Genomic DNA, 23,821 nt, shown 5'->3' on the forward strand with positions numbered 1-23,821 from the left:
AAAACGTCTAGTATTTCTCTGGAATAAGTAATAGATTTGCGAAGTAGGTCTACCCTACACTTCCACGGAACATAGTGACGAAAAGTAAAGAGGAAAGAAGAAACCAGAATGATATAGAATTATCGATGTTTTTTATCTTATAAACATCGGTGGTAATGATAATATACACCCTTTCAGATGATGGGCTAGTGCAGTTACAGTACAATTAATTAGCTCAAGATTAAATTTTCAGTTTTAAATTATTGAAAGGACACTGAGAGCCAAGGTTTCGCCGAGAAGGGCCGTTATCAAAGACTGTCTTTGGGCCATTATGTTTACGTACATTTGATGAATGGAACCGATGACACCATATACCTTTTACCAAACTAGAGAGACTAAATACTTGACAATGAGGAAGAGTATTTAGTCGTAGTCTCAGTTGGTGATCATGTAAATAGCGAATGAAGCTGCCAACTCGATGCATGGATCCCAAGTAGGCCTACAAAGATTTCTATGCTGTTGTAACATCGATTGCAGGAGAAACTCAAATCATACCTCTGACAATATGACACTATAGGCTAGTCCTCCACTTCAAGAAGAGAGAGAGAGAGAGAGAGAGAGAGAGAGAGAGAGAGAGAGAGAGAGAGAGAGAGAGAGAGAGAGTACAAAAACTTGCCTGGTGGTTTTAACCTTAGATTTTTTTAGAAATAACCTTTTATGGTAAAGGAGACAAAAATCCTGAAAACTCGTTTATTCAGGGGTTATTTATGTTCGTGGAAAAGTGTCTCGAACATTTTGTAGGAATAAATTGTATGAAACTATTAAAAAAAAAAACCAGCGTGGCTGTGTAATTTTGCTGATAAAAAAGTTGTTAAATGATGTGCAGTTTGAACCATCTCGTTATTAATGGTAAAGGCGAGATCTCATTATCTTCCGAATCATCTAGGGTAGATTCAGCCCTGCGGCCCACACTGTAGTTTGGTCTTGGCCTTATAAGGCTAATCATGCCTGTCAACAGAAATGGGAGACTCCTAGATGCTATCCTCAGATTATACATGAAATATGGTTAGATGCTCTGGTCTAAGTGTGGAAAAGGAAGGTTATTGCTGTGTGGGAAGAAAAATTCAAGTGTATAAGGTTTCAAGGGTGATATCCATTGTTAGTACTACATGGAAACAAGCGGTATATGCTTGCTATTAACTAACTGGGGACTTGGGGTTATGTATACAGAGGTCTTACGAAGGAACTCCGTGTCAATAATGACCAACGATTGCTATCGAGAGTAGACCTGCTTTTATCCTAACCTACTCTTTATCTTTTACATATTCTATATACTTATTTTTACCTGAGGGCATTTTAGACTCCGAAGCTAAGTCCTTCTCAAAACTGATTGTGGCAAGGAATCGTACATAAACCTTAAGGAATCGTACATAAACCTTGGATATCTAACATTTTACATTTAGCATTCAAAATATTTTGGACTGTAAGCAACAAAGAAAATTAATAGGAAAGTCCTTTGAAAAAATGTAAACTATCGTGTGTGAAACCTATTTGTTAATTATCAGATCAAGACTACGATAAATAAATCTCAGGTGCCAGCAGTTTGCTGTAATAACTTCAATTACAAAGCTACATTTGAGTTTGTCTCTCGTCAGATACATTTAGTCAGTGGGGACGTGAGCATTTTTAGGTCATAGCAAACTAATATTTCTTGGAAACCTTTGTAAATATTACTTGAATTTTCTTCTTCTTTTCCACCGTTATTCTTACATTAAGACATTAATGGGTCGGTTAATTCAGTACACCACAGCTCCTTTGTACATTATGCAGCAAAACTGGTGATACTATTCTATTTTTGCTGCAAACTGTACAGCACAACGTCAGTGGGAATCTCCTTTCTACACTTATACTTATTGAAGCATTTTAGCTATAAACTGCACAAAGTTAAACAGACCAAGTGACCATACAGTAAATTCTAGACTGCAATGCTTTTGATTTGGAATTGAAAAGACTAGCGGAAAATACTGATCATGGTTACTAGGGATGTAATAAACTTCGGCTATGTCAATATACAATCTGTAGGTAATAAGACTTCAAATTCGAGAATTGATAAAAGAGAAATATTTGGATATACTAGCATTATCTGAAACATGGCTAAATAACTTAGACAAGGCAAAGATCACTGAAATGACGTCCCCCACACATGCCTTCTTTCACATACCGAGAGAAGGTGGGTCTGGTGGGGGTGTCAGACTCTTTATTCATAAAAGTTACTCAAATCTCAAAACGTTGAAAAGAATTAGTGTAACAAGCTTTGAATATATAGAAATAGAATTTACGCCAAAAAATAGAAGAATATCCTTTGTAACAATCTACAAACCTCCTAGAACAAACTCTAGTATCTTTTTTGAAGAATTCGGTGCTCTCATTGAGATGATTATCATGGAAAAAAACGAATTAGTTATCTGTGGAGACTTCAATTTTTGGATGGATGACGCATCAAATCCTGACGCTTTGGCATTTAGTGAGTTACTAGAATCATATCGACTATTGAATAATGTCGACTGCACAACTACTTTAACTGACCATACGCTACGCCAGACTCAGTTATAAGTGATGACATGAATAATGTTGTATCTGATATAAAAGTCGAAGAGAAATGTACTATCTCCCCAGTACACAAACTTATTATGTTTAGTCTACCTCTACAGAAACATGCATTAGTAAAGAAAATAAACTTCAGACACAAATCAAATTTTTCTCCTACCGTATTTATGAAGAAGTTACAAAGAAAATAAAGGATGCTATCAACATTCCCTGTGATCATGATGACCAACGTCCGTTAGGAGCTGAGTGTGCTGTCTTATGACCACTTACAATAAAGTGAGTGAAGGTGAATATGATACCATGTGCCCACCGATGGAAAAGACTATAACTGTAAAAGACCAATCTCCTTGGTTTGATGGAGGGGCTTCGGTGAAAAAGAGGGAAAAAAGACGTAAAGAAAGAAAGTGGAATAGGTTAAAAACAAAGTACTAGGGTAGAATACAAAACTGCTGCGTGTCAATATAACTATCTACTAAGAAGGTAAAAAAGTGAATACTATAAGAGAAAGATCCTCGAAGCATCAACAGACATAAATAAGTTATATCGTCTCCTGAATGGTATAATGGGAAATGTAAAAGAAAAGAAGCTACCTGATGGATACAGTGACCACGAACTAGCAAATAATTTTCTAGTATTCTTTAAAAACAAAATTGAAAACATAACCAGGTCATTTGTAAATACTCAACATCAGATTAATGAGACACCAGGCACACAGACAAAATTAATACGGTTTAACAACATAACACAAGATGACATCACCAGAATTATCAAGAGAGCAAAGAAAACAAACTGCGCGATCGATCCTATGCCAATATCTGAGGTGATTGGAGAGAGAGACTTATCTAGTCAAGCCAATATTATAATGAGAATAGCAAATGCAAGCATTGATGAATGTAAGTTTCCTAAATCTGAGGAAATTGCTGTAGTCACACCAGTTCTGAAAAATGCACTGAAATACCAGGAATTAAGCTCATATAGACCTATTTCAAATCCATCCTTTGTCTCAAAAGTGCTTGAAATATGTAATTCTTGAACAACTAGTCAGCCACTTAGAAGTAATAGAAGCTTTGCCTGACAACCAATCTGCTTACAGAAAACTATACTCTATGGAGACAGCCATCTGCTCTGTTGTAAATGATATGCTAGAAATGATGGATGAAAATAAATGTGGTATCTTAATACTGCTCGATCTCAGTGCTGCTTTTGATACAGTGGTGCATGAACTGCTACTAAATGATCTACGGACCATCGGTGTTGAAGATCAAGCCTTCGAATACCTAAAAGACTACTTGGTTGGTAGAAATTACTATGTGCAAATTGGAAACTCTTATTCATCATATGAACCCTTAAACAGGGGGGTACCCCAAGGGAGTGTACTTGGCCCAATCTTATTCTGCATCTATACTATTGGTCTATCGAAAATGCTACAAGGCATGGCGTGGAGTTTAAACTATTTGCAGATGACACACAATTTTACTTCTCCATAAATGATATACATGACACTGCTGAAACTCTAAACCGAATCCTTGATAGTGTTAGAGAATGGATGACATTTAAACAACTAAAATTAAATGAGATCAAAACCGAATTCATGGTGGTGGTGGACAAGAGAAACAGCGTCAGAAACTTGGGTGATATTCAAATAAAACATAAATAATGACTCGGTGCCGATATCTAGTAAAGTTCGAGATCTAGGTGTATTTCTTGACTGTAACCTGTCTCTAAATGCCCAAATAAACAATGTAATAAAAACTGCTGGTTATCATCTAAGAAATATTGCGTTTATAAAAAAAGTACCTGGCCGAAATTTCTGTAAAGAAACTTGTGATAAACTGTGTTATTACCAGGATTGACTACTGCAACTCCGTCTATTACAATTTACCAAAAGTGCAACTTCAGAAATTACAAAAACATAATGAACAGAGGAGCAAGACTGATAAAAGGTGTCTCACCTAGAGAAAGGATCATCCCTATACTAATCGATTTACACTGGCTGCCGATTAAAGCGAGAATTGAATTTATAATATGTACAATAACCCACCAAGTTACCAGAACCGGGCGTCCAAAATACTTGAAAGAATTGCTACACTTTGCGCAGCCAACAAATCGTGTCGACACGAGAATAGTTACAGATGGCTTTAAACTGTTGGAACCTAGATATATGTCTACTTTAGGCTCTAGAGCTTTTAAATATGCGGCCCCGAGACTATATAATAAGCTTCACGAAATATTCAAATGATTGAAGACATTAAGGCTTTCAAGAGGAAACTGAAGGCTTTCTTATTTCATGAGTCTTTTGACAGTGACGATTTAACAGTAAATGAACAATGTATGATATGACATGTTAAATACTCTGAACGAACAAGGTAAAATGACAGTGGAGGTCTTGTAGAGAGTGGGGTTCCTTTGCTGTAGGGGACCGGAAAAGCAACCATCAAAGTCAGTAAGTATATGAAACATTTCATATTCCATTTTTGTATTTTGATTGTTACGACCAATTCTTTAGATAATTTTGTATATACTTGACCTTTTTTTTACACATTTCTCTGCCATTATATTTTAAGGTACTTATGTCATTTGGTTTTACTTATTTGAACTTTTTATTCAAAATTGGTTAGACCATCATCATTTAGTGGATTGTTTAACATAAGAGATAATTTTATCACCTTTGAGGAAATACTTGTTGAAATATATGTTTTTCTATACTTTATCAAAGAGATTTGACTGAAAGGACCCGTTATTTATACACACACACACACACACACACATATATATATATATATATATATATATATATATATATATATATATATATATATGTATATATATACATATGTATATGTATATATATATATATATATATATATATATATATATATATATATATATATATATATATAAATAATATATGTATTCCAAGAAGTAAACTTATCAGGTTATATTTGATAACTGTAATTTATACTGCGCCATAGCAAAACAATACGTTCAATGCCACCGATTTTTACACAGGAGATTAGATTAGGAATCGTTATCTGATGTCCTGAATTATCATGAAGATCACCAGCGTTTTCCTCCTGCAACAATTTGCTTTTAGAAAGACAACACATCTAATTGTTATTATTCCATAAGAATCATATGAATAAAAAATGAATTATAAAAAAAAGGTTGATAGAATATTATTTTCTTTATTATCTGACAATGAAATGACCCACCTTCAATGAATGCCCATTGATGCATCGTAAGATATTCCAATATTTATTTTGGAATTTTATCGAATTTCATATGACAAATAGTTAAATAAATATGAAATAATCGAGAAGATTACATAACAAATCATTATATAAATTTTATGCCCCGAATTTTATGCCCCTGGTGTGAGTCATAAGACTTATTTGTGATCGACACATTATAACCAGACCTTTTGAAAAATATGTCATTTTAAGATTATTATCATCCTCATTATTACTAGCTACGCTACAACCCTAGTTGGAAAAGCAGGATGCTATAAGCCCAAGGGCTCCAACAGGGGAAATAGCCCAGTGCTAAAAGGAAATAAATAAACTAGAGATACAAGTTTGAGACCAGGTAAGTACTGTACGTTAGGTTACAATATCTGTTTTGAAAAGGAACTGATAATTGTTATAATAAATAAATGATTAAGATTCACTGTATAACACATTATAAATATGAGTTTTTGAGCTCTTCAGGCTCAGTAGGCGTCGGGGGTGGTGGAGGAGGAGATGCCTGCTTCGACTTCTTCCGCCGATTCCGTGTAGGTGCCTCAGGTGGTTGCAAGCTTTCAGCAGATAAGACTAGATTTGAGTGTGTAGTTGCATCGTCTATCATTTTTTTCATTTGTATATGGTCAGGGGCATCATGGCTTTCTTGAGCTGGATCATAAGTATATAATGAAGTGGAAGACAAGCTACTTTGGTTCGTATAGGATTCACAGCTGGATTCAATGTCATCAGTGGTCTGATTGTTGTTGCTTGACATTTCTTCTCCAGATTCTGTTTTGGTCTGTGAAGGCGCAGATTCAGAAGACAAAGTGGAAACCTCCTCTTACATTGCCTCAAGTTCATTCAAAGAATTTAGAATTTCTGCATCATAGTCACTTGATTCAGTTGCTTGAAGGAAAGAGTTACAATTCACAGTGTTCATATTGTTATTCTGATTTTCTTGATGTTTTTGGTCAGACTCAACAAGAGATGAATTCCTTCCTACTGCTAAGTGATAATTTTGTGTCGAATTTACCCCTGGTAGTGATGGTAAATCTGCGATTGATATTGGATCTGTGTTTTTGGTTGAGTCTTGTGTAAGCTTCAGTGACTGTACTGGATCTGAGTCAATGGTGTTTTCTAAATTTTCTAATTCACTATTGCATCCATTAACCAAATCACTACCATCTGTACTGTTACTTGTCCCCACCACATGATCCTTTTTGCTGCTTACAGAAGTTTCTGAGTCCTTTGTGTATAATTCAGATTCATCTATGGGAGGGTTTGTTTGGACCTCAAATTCATTTTTTCTAGCTATATTTTTGACAGAAAGCTTCTCAAATTCTATTTCAGACTGCATCGTATTATTTACTTGTGTTACAGGAAACTTTGTTGCCAAATTTGATGGAGTCTCAAGAGCCAGCTCTCTTGGTTTTTCACTGCAATGTTCATCTGCATCTACTGTAGTAGCCTCTTCTTGCCTTGGTGGTGATGCTTGAGAGACAGGTAAATAAGCCAAACTTCTATTTCTTGGTTCTTCACAGACTGACACTTCTTCTCTGGAATATTTGTCTTGGTGGTGATGCTTGAGAGACAGGTAAATGAGCCAAACTTCTATTGCTTGTTTCTTCACAGACGGGCGTTTCTTCTTCTTCTTTACTGGAATGCTCATCTAAGTCTACTGTGGCAGGTTCTTCTTGTCATGGTGGTAATGCTTGAGAGACAGGTAAAGAAGTCAAACCTTTGTTATCAGGAGGTGGGGGGGGGGGGGGAGCAGGGAGATGACGTGATGCATTGGGTCTCATTATTGGTTCATTCATCTGAAATTATCAAAGCAAAAACATATTAAAAGATCTTTCTTTATTAGTTTAACCTAAACTGCTAAATGTATCCTTTTCTAGATACAAACTTTTTTATTATGATTTATATTTTTGCTTTAAGTTTTCGTAGCTGTATACAATAGCTTGCTTGATTTACCAAAATGATTCTTTTGAAATAATGCAAACTAACAGGACCTTTTTTTTTCTTTTTTTTACAAAACAGAGCCAACAATTTTTATTCAAGTAATTTGAATTGAAATTCATTTAAGTTATGTGATGACAATAATGTTTAGGTAGATTCCAATATGCTTTAACACAGCAAGAGAAAGTTTCCAATCAACTCACCATGTCTTTTAACATTTTATCATCAAGTGTGACTTCTGGGTCAAAGCCAATGTGGCACACATGTTGAAAATTGGTAGGTACTCCAATCATATCTTTCCTGAAAAACACCATCACTCTGTACAAATGCTCTAAAGAAAACCTCATTTCAACATCAGAAAACAAGTTAAACAGAATTCACTGTATAAAATGAAGATTAGAAGCAAATAAAAATTTAGAGAGCATAAGAATTGACAATTGTTTGATTTCTGGGGCTCTATGTGATAAAGCACCAAGACACCTAGAGGTATATAAACCAGAAGAATGGATGGAAAAAGAAATAGAGCATAGACTTCCAGAAGTAAGAACCCCCAAGCCCCCAACATGGATAATTGCATCTGGGAAGATGGATAATTATAACTATTATAAGATTAGTAAATTTATACAAAAAAAAGTTGGTTTAATTAAAAGTAAGGATATTAGTAGATACGGTAAGCAATCTGTTTTGATTAATGCAAAATCAGATACTCAAGCTCACATGCTTTGTGGCATGAAGATTGCAGAAATTGATCCTATTAAGGATATTAAACCACATATGAGCTTCAGCTATGGTAAAGGAGTAGTTTTTGATAGAGATCTATATGAATTCTCAGAACCGGAAATTCTGGACATGTGCCCTGCTAATGTTTGGAAAGTAAGTAAGATCCCTCAAACAAGCATGGTAGTTTTAACATTTGAAACCCCTGTTATACCAGATCATATAATTATTGAGAATGAAAGAGTACGTGTTCGAGAGTATAAACCTAGGCCTTTACAATGCTTTAATTGTTTCAAGTACGGTCACCCTTCCCGGTACTGCAATAATACGAAGATCTGTATTAACTGTTCTTTGTTAGAACATGGCCAATGCAACAGAGATACAACCTGTGCAAACTGTAAAGATCATCATAAATCAAATGATAAAAGATGTAGAGAATACAAGAAAGAAGAAGCTGCAATCTTGTAAGCAAATGCTGAACATATAAGTGTAGGTTATGCAAAGCATTTACTCAATCGGCAACTTAATTTTGCTCACGCGGTTAAGATGCCAACAAAAGATTATAATCCACTACCCCTTACTACCACAGGGGGACCAGTGGCAGCACCTGGCCCGTCAGGTGCATCTCCCTTAGTGGTAGTAGCCCAGCCATCTGGGTCAAGTGCTCCGCCTATAAAAGCCAGAGCACAAACCTCCAAAGAGGTCAATATGGTTTCCAATACACCAAAAGTATTGTCACTGATAGGAGCATCTCCCCTAGAGGTAGTAGCCCAGCCTTCTGGTTTAAGTGCTCGAACTGTTGAAGTTCTAGCGCAATCCTCCAAGGAAGCCAATGTGGCTTCCACCACCTTAAATGTATTGTCTCAGGCAGAATCTCTACCTGATTTGATGGAGATTGGAAAACAAGATCTTCCAAAGAGGAAAAGGTCCCCATCATCCTCACCTTCATCTAAGTCAGGTAAGTGCCCTACTGCTCATGATCCTAAGGTTGACTCTTATAAAGATCCTAGAAAGAAAGAAAAGAAGAGTGGTGGCCTAGTAAAGCCTTCCATCTCCAGGCCTTACATGGCTTCATCTGAAAAGTCCCAAAAGACAAATGAGACAAAGAAAAATAATAACAAAAGATAATGTCTATCATCCACTGGAATTGCAGAGGTCTAAGTACTAGCATTGAGCAAATAAAAACTTTAACCAGGGACTCAGACACGAAGGTAATTTGTCTACAGGAAACCAAGATCAGTGACAAACCATTTAATCCTGGACTCAATTATCATTTTTGTAGATCCCCTCCTTTGCAAGCTGCAAGAGCTCAAGGTGGTACAGGTTTTATTATTCACAAATCTGTAAAATTTGAAACAATCCCACTCAATACACCACTACAGGCATGTGCAGTTAGAACTCATATCGGGAAAAAAATTACTTTATGCTCGCTATATATTGAACCATCTTTAGAACTTTTCCTCTTAGATCATGCTGGTAATCCAAGAAGGCTTAGACTTTCTGACCTCCAAGACTTGATCAATCAGCTTCCTGCCCCTTTTATTTTAATGGGTGATTTTAATGCAAAGCATACTTTATGGGGTGGAAATGTGTGCGATAGATGGGGTAATCTTGTTGAAGAATTAATCGACAACAATGATGTCATACTAATGAATGATGGTTCTCCAACTAGGTATGATGTAGTCCACAACTCTACATCATCCATTGATTTGTCAATCTGTTCCTCATCCATTCGATTGGACTACCTTTGGTCAGTAAATGAACACCTACATGGCAGTGACCATTGGCCAATAATGTTAAATTATGTCCATAATCTTCCTTCTCAGTGTCCACCAAAATGGAAGATAGATGAGGCAGACTGGGCAGCTTATGAAAACTGTTCACACACTGATAAAGAATATGATGAATTTACATCTCCAGTGCATGCCTATCAACATCTTGAAAATATTATTGATGATAATGCTAGCAAGTTTATACCTAAAACATGCGGTTTACCTCATCGCTCTGTAGTTCCTTGGTGGAGTAAAGAATGTGCCAACTCAAGAAAAGTGACCCGAACTTGCTTCAGAAGATACTTGAGGACAAACTATTTAGCAGATAGAATAGCATATCTCAGAGCCTGTGCCAAACAAAAAAGAATTTTTAAAAAAGCAAAGAGAGCATCTTGGAAGAAATATATATCTAATATTAATACCAAAACTCCTTCAAAGGAAATATGGGACAAGATTAGAAAACTTCAAGGTAAATTCGTCCCTAAGCCTCTACCAATATTAAGGGAAAATAATAGATATATATCTGACCCCAAAGATGTAGCAGAGGTTCTTGCTAAGCACTTTGCTCATGTATCAAGTGCTGACAACTATTCCCCAGCATTTCAACAAATTAGAGCATCAACATCTGTTGTTCCTCCTGCTTCTTCAAATACTGAAGCTTTTAACCTGCCTTTTAGTATGGAGGAGATGCAAAATGCTATCTCCAGCTCTTCTTTAACTGCCCCAGGTGAGGATGGCATCCGGTATGAAATGATATCACATCTTCCAGTGGATACCAAGGAATTTTTATTAGAAACCTTTAATGGTCTATGGGCTTCCCATACATCTCCTGATTCCTGGCATACTTCAATTGTAATTCCAGGCCACAAGTCTGGTAAAGACCCAGAACTGCCATCTAGTTATAGGCCCATATCCTTGACCAGTTGCATATGCAAACTATTTGAGAGAATGATCAACAACAGACTTGTGTGGTATCTAGAATTAAAAAATCTTTTATCTAACAGACAGTTTGGTTTTAGGAAGAACCGAAGTACTCTAGACCCTTTGCTGATGTTATCAAGGGAAATTTCAAATGCTTTTTCTAACCAAAACCAGGTGGTGGGTGTCTTTTTTGACCTCGAAAAGGCATATGACACCACCTGGAGGGGTGGTATTTTAAAGCAATTGGCCTCGTGGGGTATAGGAGGACATATGTTCTCTTTTATTGAAGAATTTTTATCAAACCGCTCAATTAAAGTGAGAGTAGGGTCAGAACTATCTTCATCCTACATGCAAGAAGAAGGTGTCCCCCAAGGCAGCGTATTGAGTGTGACCTTGTTTGCTGTTGCTATTAAAAGTCTCATTAGTCACATACCTCCTGGCATACAAGGATCACTATTTGTCGATGACTTTGCAATTTATTGTAGTGGATCATCTGCACTTCAAGCATGCCAAAATCTTCAAATTGCAATAAATGCTGCTTCCGCATGGGTAAATTCTCGTGGATTCATGTTTTCTCCTCAGAAGACCAAAGCCATTCGCTTTACTCGTACTCGTAAAAGGGAAGAGATCCCCACCCTTTTCTTAAATGATTGTATTTTGCCATATGAGGATAGTGTCAAGTTTCTTGGAGTCATTTTCGACAAGAAAATGACATTTGGTCCCCATATAAATGACCTATCTATCAGGGTTAAGAAGTCACTGAACATTCTGAAAGTGATATCGCATTTTGATTGGGGTGCTGATAGAACAACTTTGCTTAGAATTTATACATATTTGTGTCTGAGCAAGTTAGACTATGCATGCCAAATATATGGGTCAGCTACAAAGACTTTACTTGGAAAACTTGATATTGTTCACAATGCTGGGCTTCGCATCTGCACAGGTGCTTACAGAACATCTCCCATTGACAGTCTCTATGTTGATTCTGGCATACCTCCCCTCTCCATTCGCAGAGAGGAGTTGAGTTTAAGGTTTTTATCTAGGTCCCTTGCTGTGAGAAACAATCCTAACTGTAAATATGTTAGGGCGCCTTTAGATCGGGCTCCTAACAGATCTAGAGTGCCTAAACCTTTGGAAGTACAGCTGAAAAACAATGCTAGAGAAGTAGGCTTGTTAACAGCACAGATAGCAGAGGTAGGATATCCCAAGTCTCCACCTTGGTGTAATCCACCTGTTAAAGTATGTTTTACGGCAGGAGGGAAAAATACCTTACCTAGTAGGGTAATGAAAAGTGATTTCTTAAATCATGCTGCTCAACATCATGGGAAACATGTTTTTACAGATGGCTCCAAATCGGCTGCAGGAGTTGGAAGTGCAGCTGTGGTGGGGGATATTGTTATTAGAAGGAAACTCCCATCCTCTTGTTCAATTTTTACTGCTGAGCTGTACGCAATAATTCTCGCAGTCCAACATATTTTTAAAAATGGCAACCAAAATAGTTTTTATACAATTTTTACGGATTCCAATAGTGTTTTACTCTCATTAAAACAAATTATGCCAGGCCATCATCTAGTACAAGAGGTGCAGGACTGGTTAGTACTTCTGCAGTCTAGGAAGAGTATCAGTGTTCACTTCTGTTGGGTCCCTGCCCATGTTGGGGTGGATGGGAATGAACAAGTAGATAAGGCAGCAAAGGAAGCTTCAGGGCTAAGTAATCCATCCCCCTTGAGTATTCCTTACAAAGATCTTAAAAGTGAGATTCATCTTTACTGTAAAAATAAGTGGCAAGCTCGATGGTCTGAACTGACCACCAATACAAAATTGAAACAAATCCACCCATTGGTGGATAAATGGTCATCTTGTAATTCTACAAGTAGAATGGATACCATTATTTTAACTAGGCTGCGTATTGGCCATACACATGCAACGCACAATTATTTAATGAAGAGTGGGGAAGGGAGACAGGCCCCTCTTGTAATACCTGTCAAGTGACAATGGATGTTAAACATATTTTAGTCGATTGTCCTGTTTTTAATCTTGAGAGGAGGACACATTCACTCCAGGACAAACCTTTAAGAGATATACTGGGGGAAAACTGTAATACCCTGAACTTGAGAAAATTTATACAAAGTATTGGGTTATATTATGAGCTATAATTGATTTTATTAATTTATTTATTTATTTTACCCTTTTAATCCCTATTTATTTCACATCTAGATTTTATTGTATGAAAGTGTTACGATTTGTATTAAAGGTTAAAATGATACTAAATGGTGTGAGTGTACAGATATGATTGAATGATTTTCATTATATAGCGCTGAATGGCCTTTGATGCCCCAGTGCTTGGCTTAATGCCTAAATCCTATATTCAATTCAATTCAACCATTACGTGATTTTCTTCTTCCTATTTAGAGTAGCTGGAAGTGGTGGGGCGGTAGTTACTGGTGATTGTAGTGGCAATGGTCCAGAAACTGACAAAGGTGCATTTTTGTTTACAGCGGTAGATGGTAATGACGTGATGCCAGTACTCCTGGGTGGGGGTGGCTCTGGAGGCGAAGGAAGGGGAGAGCTGCTGGATGTAACGTTCTTGGTTGATGAAGGAGGTGGTGGAGGTGGAGATTTTGGAGCCTCTCTGAGCATAGACTTTGGCCTTTTGAGCCGAGGAAGGGTTTGGTTTTGGTTGGTGCGTAACGGAGGTGGCGCGGTTGGTATAGTTTTGACGTCTGATGCATCTCCAGTGCTTCTCCTGTCATTGGAATTGATGAATAGCGAGGAATCTGCATAGAAAAAGATGTTGTCATACTTAAGATTGAAGTGTGTATAAATATGTGGAATATTATATACTCTAAAACGGGTTCTCAACTAGTGGGGAATTGGGACCACAGGTTCGAAAACTCAGACCATTATGGTGTTGATACTGTATAGCCTTTTAGCTCCACAGGGATGAGTCCCAGAGAAAAAAAAAATTTCATGTATTAGATGCATATTATTTTGAATGCATTTTTTTAAGGAAGATAATCTTGGAATTGAGGGAGAATGACCTTCTGACATATAGTGAAAGGGGTAAATGAGGCAAACAAGGATGAGTAATGGCTGCTAATAACTTTGAATGGAAAAGCTATGGACAGCACCTATCCAAGCCTCTCATCCCTGGTAAGGTTGAGTTCAACTATGAATGCAATTAAGAAATGGTGGTGGTTCATACTCCTGACCCACAGGTTGCAAGACTCCAATGTCTCCCACTGAGCTATTACAACAGAAAATTGCTTAATGGTACCGCGGGGACATAAAAACAATTAGAATAGCGCCAACGTATCCCTGCGTGTCGTAAGAGGCGACTAAAAGGGACGGGTCTAGGGGGCTGGGAACCCCCTATCCTGCATTTACAATCCTGTGAGACGTCATCAAAGAGGTGGAGCTGGGGGGAGAGTGACTGCTCCCCGCACTCTAGTTTTGGGGTGTTTGAATGTGCGTGGATGTAGTATGATAGAGAGTAAAAGATGTGAGATTGGAAGTATGTTTAGGGATAGAAGGATGTGTGAGACAAAGATAAAAGGGAAGGGTGAAGTGATGTTTGGTGAAATGTCTGGTAGAATGTCTGGGTGATAAGTTCTAGCTTTTTCAAAAAGAAAGATAAAAACAAGTATGCATGAGTAAGAGTGGCAAATGGAAGAGTGGTAGAAAGGGCATTAATGAATTATGTGTTGATAACTAAAAGAATGTTTGGAAGATTGAAAGACGTGCACGTGTTTAGGGGTATGGCTAACGGTATGTCTGATAATTCTTTGGTGGAAGGAAAATTGGTTGTAGCAAAAGAGTTGGGGAATAGAGTAGGTGGATGTAAAAGGGAGCTAGTGAAGGTTGAAGAGCTAATAAAACCAGGGGTAAAAAGTAAATATCAAGAAAGGTTGAAAATGGCATATGTCAAAGTGAAAGTAAGAGAAACTGGTAATTTAGAGGAGTTGAAGTTAATAAAAGAAAATTTTGTTGGGATTGCAAGTGATGTGTGTGGCAAGAAGTTTGTTGGAGGCAGCATGAGGAAGGGCAGTGAATGGTGGAATGAAGGAGTGAAGGTAAAAGTGGAAGAGAAAAAGAGGGCTTTCGAAGAATGGCTGCAGAGTAATAGTGTAGAGAAGTATGAAAAATATAGAGAGAAAAATGTGGAAGTAAAGTGCAAGGTAAGTCAGGCAAAGAGGTCAGCTGACCTGAGGTGGGGTCAGGGATTGGGTCGTTCATATGAAGAGAATAAGAAGTGAAGAGAGTAAGGAAGGCTGGCTCAAGAATTGAAGAGAGTAAGAAAGGCTGGGTCAAGAATTGAAGAGAGTAAGAAAGGCTGGCTCAAGAATTGAAGAGACAGTGAAAGATGGAAATGGAAGGTTGTTAAAAGGAGAGGAGGCAAGGAAAAGGTGGGCGGAATATTTTGAAAGTTTACTGAATAGGGAGGCAGATATAATTGCTGTTGTAGGTGTTGAGGTGCCAGTGATGGGAGATGAGAATGAGAGAGAGATTACAAGAGAGGAATTGAGGAGAGCACTAGATGAAACGAGAGAAGGAAAAGCATCTGGTATGGATGGTGTGAGAGCTGAGATGTTGAAGGGAGGGGGTATGACTGTACTTGAATGGTTGGTGAGATTGTTTAATATGTGTTTTGTGTTGTTAATGGTACCAGTAGATTGGGTTTGTGCATGTATTGTACCACTATATAAGGGTAAGGGAGATGTGCATGAGTGTTGTAATTCAAGGGGTATTAGTTTGTTGAGTGTAGTTAGAAAAGTGTATGGTAGAGTACTGATTAATAGGATTAAGGATAAAACAGAATGCAATCTTAGAAGTACATGGTGGTTTTAGAAGAGGTAGGGGTTGTATTAATCAGATTTTTACAGTTATAATATTTAGCAAAAGGTAAGGAGGTGTATGTTGCATTTATGGATCTGGAGAAAGCGTATGATAGAGTTGATAGGGAAGCAATGTGGAATGTGATGAGGTTATATGGAGTTGGTGGAAGGTTGTTGCAAGCAGTAAAAAGTTTCTACAAAGGTAGTAAAGCATGTGTTAGGATAGGAAATGAAGTGAGCGATTGGTTTCCGGTGAGAGTGGGGTTGAGACAGGGATGTGTAATGTCGCCGTGGTTGTTTAACTTGTATGTTGATGAAGTGGTGAGTGAGGTGAATGCTCGAGTGCTTGGACGAGGATTGAAACAGGTAGACAAGAATGACCATGAATGGGAGGTAAATCAATTGTTGTTTGCGGATGATACTGTACTGGTTGCAGACGCGGAAGAGAAGCTTGGCCGATTAGTGACAGAACTTGGAAGGGTGTGTGAGAGAAGGAAGTTGAGAGTTAATGTGAGTAAGAGTAAGGTTATGAGATGTTCGAAAAGGGAAGGTGGTGCAAGGTTGAATGTCATGTTGAATGGAGAGTTACTTGAGGAGGTGGATCAGTTTAAGTACTTGGGGTCTGTTGTTGCAGCAAATGGTGGAGTGGAAGCAGATGTACGTCAGAGAGTGAATGAAGGATGCAAAGTGTTGGGGGCAGTTACGGGAGTAGTAAAAAATAGAGGGTTGGGCATGAATGTAAAGAGAGTTCTATATGAGAAAGTGATTGTACCAACTGTGATGTATGGATCGGAGTTGTGGGGATTGAAAGTGACGGAGAGACAGAAATTGAATGTGTTTGAGATGAGGTGTCTAAGGAGTATGGCTGGTGTATCTCGAGTAGATAGGGTTAGGAACGAAGTAGTGAGGGTGAGAACGGGTTTAAGAAATGAGTTAGCAGCTAGAGTGGATATGAATGTGTTGAGGTGGTTTGGCCATGTTGAGATAGTAGAAAATGGCTGTCTGCTAAAGAAGGTGATGAATGCAAGAGTTGATGGGAGAAGTACAAGAGTAAGGCCAAGGTTTGGGTGGATGGATGGAGTGAAGAAAGTTCTGGGTGATAGGTGGATAGATGTGAGAGAGGCAAGACAGCGAGCTAGAAATAGGAATGAATGGCGAGCGATTGTGACGCAGTTCCGGTAGGCCCTGCTGCTTCCTCCGGTGCCTTAGATGACCGCGGGGCTAGCAGCAGTTGTGGATTCAGCGTTGTGAAGCTTCATATGTGGTGGATAGCGGGGGAGGATCGGCTGTGGCACCCTGGCAGTACTAGCCGAACTCGGTTGAGTCCCTTGTCAGGCTGGGAGGAACGAAGAGAGGAGAGGTCCCCTTTTTTTGTTTCATTTATTTGATGTCAGCTACCCCCCAAAGTTGGGGGAAGTGCCTTGGTATATGTGATCTTTTATAGCGTCGTGTCATAGCAATATCCTGGCTATACTTACTGTCACCTTTATAGTGTCCTGTCATGGCAATATCCATGGCTATACTTATTGTCACCTTTAAAGTTGAGATACTATCGTTAGAGAGTTATTTGGGTTTTTTGATTGGCCAGACAGTACTACATTGGATCCTTTTCTCTGGTTACGGTTTTTTTCCTTTGCCTACACACATTGAATAGTCAGGCTTGTTCTTTACATATTCTCCTCTGTCTTCATACACCTGACATCACTGAGATTACCAAACAATTCTTCGCCCGAGGAGTTACTGCACTGTAATTGTTCAGTGGCCACTTTCCTCTTGGTAAGTAGTTCTTCTAGGAGAAGGACACTCCAAAATCAAACCATTGTTCTCTAGTCTTGGGTAGTGCCCTAACATCTGTACCATGTCCTTCCACTGTCTTTAGTTAGAGTACTCTTGCTTGAGGATACACTCGGGCACACTATTCTATCTCATTTTTTATAGTTCAGGTAAAAAAAAATTATTTCGACGTTGTTGCTGTTCATAAAATATTCTATAATAGTCCCATTGTATTTTATTTTGAATTTTTGCACATTCATAATTCGAAGAATAGTCCCATTGTATTTTATTTTGAATTTATGCATATTGATGATCGGAAGAATAGTCCCATTGTATTTTATTTTGAATTTTTGCATAGTGATAATCGGAAAAATAATCCTATTGTATTTTATTTTGAATTTGTGCATAGTGATAATCGGAAGAATAGTACCATTGTATTTTATTTACAATTTAAGCATATTCATAATAGGAAGAATAGTCCCATTGTATTTTATTTAGAATTGAAGCATATTCATAATAGGAAGAAAAGTCCCATTGTATTTTAATTTGAATTTTTTCATATTCATAATTCGAAGAATAGTCCCATTGTATTTTATTTTGAATTTATGCTTATTCATAATTCGAAGAATAGTCCCATTGTATTTTATTTTTAATTTATAGCCTACATGGTGATAATCGGAAGAATAGTCCTATTGTATTTTATTGTGAATTTTAGCATATTCATAATCGGAAGAATAGTTCCATTGTATTTTATTTAGAATTTCTGCATAGTCATAATGGGAAGAATAGTCCCATTGTATTTTATTTTGAATTTAAGCATATTCATAATTGGAATAATAGTCCCATTGTATTTTATTTTGAATTTAAGCATATTCATAATCAGAAGAATATTCCCATTATATTTTATTTTTAATTTTTGCATATTCATAATCGGAAGAATAGTCCCAATGTATTTCATTTAGAATTTATGCATGTTCATAATTCGAAGAATATTCCCATTGTATTTTATTTTGAATTTTTGCATAGTGATAATCGGAAGAATAGTCCCATTGTATTTTATTTTGAATTTATGCATAGTGATAATCGGAAGAAAAGTCCCATTGTATTTTATTTTTAATTTATGCATAGTGATAATCGGAAGAATAGTCCCATTGTATTTTATTTAGAATTTATGCATAATGATAATCGGAAGAATAGTCCCATTGTATTTTATTTCGACTTTTTGCATAGTGATAATCGGAAGAATAGTCCCATTGTATTTTATTTTGAATTTATGCATATTGATGATCAGAAGAATAGTCGCATTGTATTTTATTTTTAATTTATGCATAGTGATAATCGGAAGAATAGCCCCATTGTATTTTATTTTTGATTAATGCATATTGATGATCGGAAGAATAGTCCCATTGTATTTTATTTCGAATTTATGCATAGTGATAAACGGAAGATTAGTCCCATTGTATTTTATTTTGAATTTAAGTATATTCATAATTGGAAGAATAGTCCCATTGTATTTTATTTTTAATTTAAGCATATTCATATTCGGAAGAATAGTCCCATTGTATTTTATTTTTAATTTAAGCATATTCATATTCGGAAGAATAGTCCCATTGTATTTTATTTTGACTTTATGCATAGTGATAATCGGAAGAATAGTCCCATTGTATTTTATTTTGAATTTATGCATATTGATGATCAGAAGAAGAGTCGCATTGTATTTTATTTTGAAATTATGCATAGTAATAATCGGAAGAATAGTCCCATTTTATTTTATTTTGAATTTATGCATAGTGATGATTGGAAGAATAGTCCCATTGTATTTTATTTAGAATTTAAGCATATTCATAATCGGAAGAATAGTCCCATTGTATTTTATTTTGAATTTATGCATAGTGATAATCGGAAGAATAGTCCCATTGTATTTTATTTTGAATTTAAGCATATTCATAATCGGAAGAATAGTCTTATTGTATTTTATTTTGAATTTATGCATAGTGATAGTCGGAAGAATAGTCCCATTGTATTTTATTTTGAATTTATGCATAGTGATAATCGGAAGAATAGTCCCATTGTATTTTTGAATTTTTGCATAGTGATAATCGGAAGAATAGTCCCATTGTATTTTATTTTGAATTTATGCATATTCATCATCGGAAGAATAGTCCCATTGTATTTTATTTTGAATTTATGCATATTCATAATTTGAAGAATAGTCCCATTGTATTCTATTTTGAATTTATGCATAGTGATAATCGGAAGAATAGTCCCATTGTATTTTATTTTTAATTTAAGCATATTTATAACCGGAAGAATAATCCCATTGTATTTTATTTTGAATTTATGCGTATTCATAATTCGAAGAATTGTCCCATTGTGTTTTATTTTGAATTTAAGCATATTGATGATCGGAAAAATAGTTCTATTGTATTTTATTTTGAATTTATGCATAGTGATAATCGGAAGAATAGTCCCATTGTATTTTATTTTGAATTTAAGCATATTCATAATCAGAAGAATAGTCTCATTGTATTTTATTTTGAATTTATGCATAGTGATAATCGGAAGAATAGTCCCATTGTATTTTTTCTTGAATTTAAGCATATTCATAATCGGAAGAATAGTCCCATTGTATTTTATTTTGAATTTAAGCATATTCTTAATTCGAAGAATAGTCCCATTGTATTTTATTTTGAATTTATGCATATTGATGATCGTAAAAATAGTCCCATTGTATTTTATTTTGAATTTAAGCATATTCATAATCGAAAGAAGAGTCACATTGTATTTTATTTAGAATTTAAGCATATTCATGATCGGAAGAATAGTCGCATTGTATTTTATTTTGAATATATGCATATTCATAATCAGAAGAATAGTTTCATTGTATTTTATTTTGAATTTATGCATAGTGATAATCGGAAGAATAGTCCCATTGTATTTTATTTTGAATTTAAGCATATTCATAATCAGAAGAATAGTCCCATTATATTTTATTTTGAATTTTTGCATAGTGATAATCGGAAGAATAGTCCCATTGTATTTTATTTTAAATTTATGCATATTCATAATTCAAAGAATAGTCCCATTGTATTTTATTTTGAATTTAAGCATATTGATGATCAGAAGAATAGTCCTATTGTATTTTTTGAATTTATGCATAGTGATGATAGGAAGAATAGTCCCATTGTATTTTATTTTTAATTTATGCATATTCATAATCGGAAGAATAGTCTTATTGTATTTTATTTTGGATTTAAGCATATTCATATAATTGGAAGAATAGTCGCATTGTATTTTATTTTGAAATTATGCATATTCATAATAAGAAGAATAGTCCCATTGTATTTTTGCATATTCATAATTGGAAGAATAGTCCCATTGTATTTTATTTTGAATTTTTGCATAGTGATAATCGGAAGAATAGTCTCATTGTATTTTATTTTGAATTTATGCATAGTGATAATCGGAAGAATGGCCCCATTGTATTTTATTTTGAATTTAAGGATATTCATAATCGGAAGAATAGTCCCATTGTATTTTAATTAGAATTTTTGCATATTCATAATCGGAAGAATAGTCCCATTGTATTTTATTTTGAATTTATGCATATTTATAATTCGAAGAATAGTCCTATTGTATTTTATTTTGCATTTATGCATAGTGATAATCGGAAGAATAGTCCCATTGTATTTTATTTCGACTTTTTGCATAGTGATAATCGGAAGAATAGTCCCATTGTATTTTATTTAGAATTTATGCATATTCATAATTCGTAGAATAGTCCCATTGTATTTTATTTTGAATTTATGCATAGTGATTATCGGGAGAATAGTCCCATTGTATTTTATTTTGAATTAATGCATATTGATGATCGGAAGAATAGTCCCATTGTATTTTATTTTTAATTTATGCATAGTGATAATCGGAAGAATAGTCCCATTGTATTTTATTTTTAATTTAAGCATATTCATAACCGGAAGAATAATCTCATTGTATTTCATTTTGAATTTATGCGTATCCATAATTTGAAGAATAGTCCCATTGTGTTTTATTTTGAATTGAAGCATATTGATGATCGGAAGAATAGTTCTATTGTATTTTATTTTGAATTTATGCGTTGTGATAATCAGAAGAATAGTCCCATTGTATTTTATTTTGAATTTAAGCATATTCATAATCAGAAGAATAGTCCCATTGTATTTTATTTTGAATTTATGCATATTCATAATCGGAAGAATAGTCCCATTGTATTTTATTTTGACTTTTTGCATAGTGATAATCAGAAGAATAGTCCCATTGTATTTTATTTGGAATTTATGCATATTCATAATCGGAAGAATAGTCCCACTGTATTTTATTTTGAATTTATGCATAGTGATAATCGGAAGAATAGTCCCATTGTATTTTATTTTGAATTAATGCATATTGATGATCGGAAGAATAGTCCTATTGTATTTTATTTTGAATTTAAGCATATTCATAATCGGAAGAAGAGTCACATATTATTTTGTTTAGAATTTAAGCATATTCATAATCAGAAGAATAGTCCCATTGTATTTTATTTTGAGTTTTTGCATATTCATGATCGGAAGAATAGTCGCATTGTATTTTATTTTGAATTTATGCATATCCATAATTCGAAGAATAGTCCCATTGTATTTTATTTTGAATTTATGCATATTCATAACCAGAAGATTAGTTTCATTGTATTTTATTTTGAATTTATGCATAGTGATATTCGGAAGAATAGTCCCATTGTATTTTATTTTGAATTTAAGCATATTCATAACCAGAAGATTAGTTTCATTGTATTTTATTTTGAATTTATGCACAGTGATATTCGGAAGAATAGTCCCATTGTATTTTATTTTGAATTTAAGCATATTCTTAATCGGAAGAATAGTCCCACTGTATTTTATTTTGAATTTAAGCATATTCATAATTGGAAGAATAGTCCCATTGTATTTTACTTCGAATTTATGCATATTGATAATTGGAAGAATAGTCCCATTGTATTTTGTTTAGAATTTAAGCATATTCATTATTGGAAGAATAGTCCCATTGTATTTTATTTTGATTTTAAGCATAGTGATAATCGGAAGAATAGTCCCATTTTATTTTATTCTTAATTTAAGCATATTCATAATCGGAAGAATAGTCCCATTGTATTTTATTTTTAATTAATGCATAGTGATAATCGGAAGAGTAGTCCCATTGGATTTTATTTTGAATTTAAGCATATTCATAATCGGAAGAATAGTCCCATTGTATTTTATTTTGAATTTATGCATATTCATAATTGGAAGAATAGTCCCATTGTATTTTATTTTGAATTTAATCATATTCATAATCGGAAGAATAGTCCCATTGTATTTTATTTTGAATTTATGCATAGTGATAATCGGAAGAATAGTCCTATTGTATTTTATTTTGAATTTAAGCATATTCATATTTTGAAGAATAGTCCCATTGTGGTGTTTTCTAAATAAAACCAGCCTAGTTAGTATTGCTCTATTTTGGCCATTAGATTGATCAGACTATAGTTTTTGGTGTATGCAATGGGAGTTGGAAAGGGGGCTTCCCACCAGAGTTGGCCCCAGGCCTCCCACCAGCTTAAAGGCTGATTTACACGACCCGTTTTCTTTCCGACAGGCTGGGTGGTGGCTAACCGCCGTCGAAATGTTGTACATTCACACGAGGCGTTCCGTATCCGTTTACCAGCGCGCGGTTTTCATTGTTTAATTAGACTCTGTCACGTGAGGACCGAGTAAATTACGATAATTTTGACACTTTAAGATGTCTGTTGATAACTGTGTTGATAAAATAAGTTATGCAACTTCATAATGCTTTATGCACCATGCCAAGAATATTAAAATTGCGATAAATTACCTGTTTTATTTAATGCCTCCCCAGTCATTTTCCATATCTTTTATTTATTTAAAGTATTTCTATACTTCTTGTTTGCCATGTCAAACATCTCCTCATACCCTTGAAAAAGTTCAATTAACCTCTAATACATGGTGTCAACAACAAACTA

The 23,821-nt window shown here is 35.3% G+C and overlaps 1 protein-coding gene and 1 long non-coding RNA gene across 3 annotated transcripts in view; one reads left to right on the forward strand and one right to left on the reverse strand.

Moving 5' to 3' along the window:
- Window positions 1–23,821, forward strand: part of LOC137658698 (uncharacterized) — a 321,759-nt gene that overhangs the window by 145,088 nt on the left and 152,850 nt on the right. The gene's annotated exons all lie outside the window — the stretch shown is intronic.
- On the reverse strand, window positions 7,505–17,526 carry LOC137658666 (uncharacterized). Its single transcript, XM_068393609.1, has 4 exons — window positions 17,490–17,526; window positions 13,566–13,953; window positions 7,970–8,066; window positions 7,505–7,624 (listed from the first exon to the last, which is right to left on the reverse strand). Exons 1-4 carry the CDS (start codon window positions 17,524–17,526, stop codon window positions 7,505–7,507), a joined length of 642 nt encoding a protein of 213 aa, XP_068249710.1.

The sequence above is a fragment of the Palaemon carinicauda genome, chromosome 19 (genome assembly GCF_036898095.1).
Source record: "Palaemon carinicauda isolate YSFRI2023 chromosome 19, ASM3689809v2, whole genome shotgun sequence".
Classification (NCBI taxonomy): Eukaryota; Metazoa; Arthropoda; class Malacostraca; order Decapoda; family Palaemonidae; genus Palaemon; species Palaemon carinicauda.

Excerpts from the sequence above, each read along its gene's own strand:
- LOC137658666 (XM_068393609.1), bottom strand. The coding sequence starts at position 17,526 with ATGGATATTGCCATGACAGGACACTATAAAGGTGACA. Across the intron at positions 13,954-17,489 it reads AGGACACTATAAAGGTGACA|ATTCCTCGCTATTCATCAAT; the intron begins GTAAGTATAGCC and ends TTTTCTATGCAG. Across the intron at positions 7,625-7,969 it reads ATAAAATGTTAAAAGACATG|ATGAATGAACCAATAATGAG; the intron begins GTGAGTTGATTG and ends TGATAATTTCAG.